Source organism: Erpetoichthys calabaricus, chromosome 4, assembly GCF_900747795.2.
Source record: "Erpetoichthys calabaricus chromosome 4, fErpCal1.3, whole genome shotgun sequence".
In the NCBI taxonomy this organism is placed as follows: domain Eukaryota; kingdom Metazoa; phylum Chordata; class Cladistia; order Polypteriformes; family Polypteridae; genus Erpetoichthys; species Erpetoichthys calabaricus.
Window position 1 is genome coordinate 131,920,552 of NC_041397.2, and position 6,000 is coordinate 131,926,551.

General features: G+C 41.1%; 1 protein-coding gene across 1 annotated transcript in view; it reads right to left on the minus strand.

Annotated features, from left to right (window-relative positions):
* Nucleotides 1-4,790, minus strand: part of LOC114651377 (lanC-like protein 3) — a 100,897-nt gene extending 96,107 nt beyond the window's left edge. The window contains exon 1 of the mRNA XM_028801277.2: nucleotides 4,030-4,790. Within this exon, the coding sequence (XP_028657110.1) occupies nucleotides 4,030-4,572 (543 nt within the window). The 5' untranslated portion in view covers nucleotides 4,573-4,790. The remainder of the gene's footprint in view (nucleotides 1-4,029) is intronic.
* Nucleotides 4,791-6,000: the final 1,210 nt, after the last annotated feature.

Below are 6,000 nucleotides of genomic sequence, written 5' to 3' on the forward strand. Positions count from 1 at the left end.
GGGTCTGCTGCAGCCAATCCCAGCCAACACAGAGCACAAGGCAGGAACCAATCCTGGGCAGGGTGCCAACCCACCGTAGGACACACACAAACACACCCACACCAAGCACACACTAGGGCCAATTTAGAATCTCCAATCCACCTAACCTGCATGTCTTTGGACTGTGGGAGGAAACCGGAGCGCCCAGAGGAAACCCATGCAGACACGGGGAGAACATGCAAACTCCACACAGGGAGGACCTGGGAAGTGAACCCAGGTCTCCTATCTGCGAAGCAGCAGCGCTACCACTGCGCCACCCTTTCATGAATATATTATTTGGAATATCAAATCAGTCAAATTGAATATTATTTATCACATACTAATTACATGTACAGTACAAATATTTAGTGAAATGCTTATATTATAGAGATTATAATATGTTGTATTTGCTAAGTTATTTTCATTTGTTTAGCTGGGTTGTGTTCTGTTACTATGTTATGTTTCCTAAATACTGTAAAAGAATTTTTAAAAATTCCTGATGTGAGAGAATGTTGTTGTGTGCCTGCCTGTGAAATATCTGCTACTGCCATATTCCTGGTCCCTGGTGAATTATTGGCTGGTCCCTTCCCTGTGCTCAACATCTGTCAGAAGAGACTCCAACTCAAACAACCCTAAACTGAATAAGCCAGTTAGAAAATAGATGGAAGCCTGGTCACTGTGAATTTAACTATGCTGCTTGAAACTACAGAGTAGCATAGAGGGGAAAGATCTATGCTTGAAACCTGGTCACATCTTCGGCGGAGTGTTTGATTATAAAAAAGTCACTCTTATTTCTGAAATATATATTGATCAGACACCATAATTGTTTATTACATCAGAATGAATAAGATGCTTCCAGCAGAAAAAGAACATAACACACAGTTTTTAACAGTAGGCAACATTTCAGCCGTTGATTCATATTTCCTATTCTAAATTCAACATTACTATACTTCCATTTTACTACATACAGTTAGGTCCATAAATATTTGGACAGAGACAACTTTTTTTCTAATTTTGGTTCTGTACATTACCAAAATTAATTTTAAATGAAACAACTCAGATGCAGTTGAAGTGCAGACTTTCAGCTTTAATTCAGTGGGGTGAACAAAACGATTGCATAAAAATGTGAGGCAACTAAAGCATTTTTTTAACACAATCCCTTCATTTCAGGGGCTCAAAAGTAATTGGACAATTGACTCAAAGGCTATCTCATGGGCAGGTGTGGGCAAGTCCGTCGTTATGTCATTATCAATTAAGCAGATAAAAGGCCTGGAGTTGATTTGAGGTGTGGTGCTTGCATGTGGAAGATTTTGCTGTGAACAGACAACATGCGGTCAAAGGAGCTCTCCATGCAGGTGAAAGAAGCCATCCTTAAGCTGCGAAAACAGAAAAAACCCATCCGAGAAATTGCTACAATATTTCGAGTGGCAAAATCTACAGTTTGGTACATCCTGAGAAAGAAAGCAAGCACTGGTGAACTCAGCAATGCAAAAAGACCTGGACGTCCACGGAAGACAACAGTGGTGGATGATCGCAGAATCATTTCCATGGTGAAGAGAAACCACTTCACAACAGCCAACCAAGGGAACAACACTCTCCAGGGGGTAGGCGTATCAATATCCAAGTCTACCACAAAGAGAAGACTGCATGAAAGTAAATACAGAGGGTGCACTGCAAGGTGCAAGCCACTCATAAGCCTCAAGAATAGAAAGGCTAGATTGGACTTTGCTAAAGAACATCTAAAAAAGCCAGCACAGTTCTGGAAAAACATTCTTTGGACAGATGAAACCAAGATCAACCTCTACCAGAATGATGACAAGAAAAAAGTATGGAGAAGGCGTTGAACAGCTCATTATCCAAAGCATACCACATCATCTGTAAAACATGGTGGAGCAGTTTGATGGCTTGGGCGTGCATGGCTGCCAGTGGCACTGAGACACTGGTGTTTATTGATGATGTGACACAGGACAGAAGCAGCTGAATGAATTCTGAGGTGTTCAGAGACATATTGTCTGCTCAAATCCAGCTAAATGCAGTCAAATTGATTGGGCGGCGTTTCATGATACAGATGGACAATGACCCAAAACATACAGCCAAAGCAACCCAGGAGTTTATTAAAGCAAAGAAGTGGAAAATTCTTGAATGGCCAAGTCAGTCACCTGATCTTAACCCAATTGAGCATGCATTTCACTTGTTGAAGACTAAACTTCGGACAGAAAGGCCCACAAACAAACAGCAACTGAAAGCCGCTGCAGTAAAGGCCTAGCAGAGCATTAAAAAGGAGGAAACCCAACATCTGGTGATGTCCATGAGTTCAAGACTTCAGGCTGTCATTGCCAGCAAAGGGTTTTCAACCAAGTATTAGAAATAAAACCAGTTATTTAATTCTCCAATTACTTTTGAGCCCCTGAAATGAAGAGATTGTGTTAAAAAAATGCTTTAGTTGCCTCACATTTTTATGCAATTGTTTTGTTCACCCCACTGAATTAAAGCTTAAAGTCTGCACTTCAACTGCATCTGAGTTGTTTCATTTAAAATTCATTGTGGTAATGTACAGAACCAAAATTAGAAAAAAGTTGTCTCTGTCCAGATATTTATGGACCTAACTGTAGCTCTTTTTACTAAATTTGCATGCTTAGCATTACATTATGAATTTTAAAAGCTGTAATAATAAAAACTTCACTACAATAAACAGAGACAGAGTTTATTCATTACAAAATATTCCAAACTTAATATATTGTGTTCATGTTTAACTGGAAGGCTGGTAGCCCTTGTTAATCCTAACAGGGGAGATGCAAGGCAGATGCACAGGGGAGGTGTGACGTCATATGCCAAAGACAGTGCAATACAGGGTCTGAATATTCCCACCTTTGAATGGGCTCAGACTGCTTAGGAAACGCTGCGGGGAGCTTCACTGCAGGCCTTTTCATTGGGGACACGTTTAAGGTGACCTTCTCCAACCTTTCTAATTCAACAGCCATTACAATTGCTGTTTCTGATCATTCGTAGGAAAGGATCTGTCAAATCAACCGTCATATTAATGAGAACATAAAGAAATACTTTTTCGTAATGCTTCATCTCTAATAATTGGTGAAAATTATTTGTGCCTTTGAAATTCTCAGTTATGTATACTGCAGTTTCTGAACAGATACCATATTATTTTCGACTGAGATCATTACGTTTTCGACGAATATTCAGTATTTCAAATTTACTGGGCACATGTATACGCGCCGATGAAACACGAGAAGGGACAGTGCAGTCCGCTAACTTGATTTGAGTCCACAAGACCTCAACCGTGAACTGCCAGTAATCCGTGAGCTCCTGTCAATAGAGGCTGAATTGCTTTAACCGCGAAGACTTAGGAGATTTTATTAACTTCATATGAATCATCGATCACGACCAGCGATTTATTAGGAGTACAAACTATTTGCTGCGACATTTTTTATCGCACCACAATATAAACTGATTTACATATAATCTTGTGAATAAACTTAAAAAAGATCAAATATAGGCATCTAAAAATGTAAATTACTTAAAGTCATAATTGGGTGTTTCTGTTTAATTAATTTAGCGTAATAAAAGGTGTGAAGCGCATAGGACGTCAGAGTATCCCAACCCCCCCTCCCCCCCCCACATGCGCCCCAAGCAAGAAACACAAGACCTGCACGGCACGACATACACGTGTGCACCCACACGCAGTTGCACTCTGTTGGCATTTATTTGGACATTTAAGTAACCTTATATAATACAGGGAGCGCATGCAGACTCCATGTAGAAGGTACCAGTGTCGGGAATTCGAAATTGTGAGGGCACATTGGTTCTAAACGTGCAATCGTGCTACCATATAATAAGAATAATTTAACTAGCAAGTTATGCTCCGTTCATAATAGCAAAACTTAAATGATAGACTAAAACTCGTGTCACTGGTGATGGTATAACAGCACTTCCAGTAATTTTGGCAATTACATTTTTTTCGCATTCTTATAATAATAGAAAACAGTTATCACCTACCTCTATGCCCAGTTTCTGCTTTAGCACGAGAGCGGCGCACAAGTAGCCAGCCCGTCCAACAAACAGCTCATCTGAACCGCACTCCAAAAAAGTGATAGGTGCGCACACCTCCCATAGGTTCCTAAATTTGGTGAGGGGCTTCACGAAGTCGGCTAGCCCCATGGCCTTGTAGATCATTGCTGCCACCGCGTATATACCAGCTCCTCCCAGAAGAAAGGCTGCTCGCATGTTGACATCGGATTCATTGTCCACATACCTGACATACACGTCAATGATCTGTTTAGCCAGCTTCAAGTAGCTTTCTTTGTAAGAGATGAACCTGGGACATTCCGAAACATAGTACAGCATATAGGCAACCCCCGCCGGTCCATCATAAAGACCCCCATCACAGCAATCACTTGTCTCCGTGGCAATAGGCACCTTCTTCAGGATCTTTTCTATCTTGGCAACGATCAATGGAACGAGGGCTTCCTTCGAGTGGCCATCCAACAGAGCACCTTTGTAATCATCAAAGCGATTTGCAAAGCAGCGTTTGGTTTCCATCACCGTCAAAATGGAAACAAATTCAGGAGGACGAAAGAAGCGATGCTAAGTTGCCGCACCAAACACGCACACTGATCTCAAAGCACCAAAGAGGCGGTTGCTGTCAGCGTGCGCCCGCCACAGGCAACAGGGACAGGTCCCTATCAGCGCACTCACCACTATCACATCAGCTTAGAGACCGGAAATACTGGCGTGTGAAGAAGATTCACGACTGTGGGATCTGTAGTGTGCAGCGAACACGCTAATATCGGGTATAACAAATAAGCTAGAAAATGAGATACGTCCGTTCTGCGCGATAGTGTTTTGCTTCTAACACTGCAAGATGGATGCAGAAGGAAACAAAATCAAGTAAATTAACAGAAGCTAATCGTTTGCGGGCTAATTTGAAGCCCGTCAAAATCCATTTATCAATCGGTTTTCAAGCCTTCCAATGCAACGCGTTTTCATAAAGGGTCGTTTGTTGTGATTATTTTTCTCTTACGATTTAACTTGGAAGATTACAGTGTGACAGTAGGGCACAAAGTGGATTTTTTAAACAAGACAGATTTGTCTGAACAAGGTACACGGGTGAATTGAAAAAGACTAAACATTTTCATTAATAATCTTTTTATCTATTCATCCATTTTCCAAATCCACTTTTTCAATTTTGAATTGCAATGGAGGGAAGGTCATTTCCCTGCTTCATTTTACAAAAAAGCAGGAGCAAACCTTGAAATGAACGCTAAGACATCACAGGACATACTGTAACCCATGTCCATGTTCAGGTTGATTTAGATCAACTGATTTAGACTTTACTGTGTGCTTTTCAGACGGGTGTTAAAAAGCGAGTTGAAAACCAAACCCACATGCTTTGAGCTGTGTCAGTGTGTCATCCATTACTGATATTATTATTTTTATTATTATTAACATTCTCAATCTTTCTTAATCCAATTCAGGTACTCGGGGTAATTGAGCTCAATAGCTTTGGTTGCAAGACAGCAACAAAGCTGGATGAGGAGTCTGTCCATCATGTTGGGTACACTGGGCACACAATCATACTGGACAACTTAGAGTCCCCAATTAACCTAACAAAGGTTTTTGGGATGTTGCAGAAGAAAGGACAAAGTAGGGGAGAAAATATGTAAACAGACATTGGATTCACACCCAGGATGCTGGATCCACCAACAGCAACAGGGATGACTCCTTGATTCATATTCATTGATTGATATCTGCATTGAATTTTCCCATTCTTCCAATTTCTGAATGGGCTGTCTTAAAAGTCATATGTTAGATTAATTGGCATTTCAGTTTTCGGACCCTGGGATGTATGGTCACTGTTATGTGATGTCACTTTCTAACTTGCTTAATGCAGAGAAGGGTCACAGCAGGGGATGGAGCCCATCCCAGCTAGCAGAGGGCTCCATGTAGGAACACATCCTGGACAGGGTG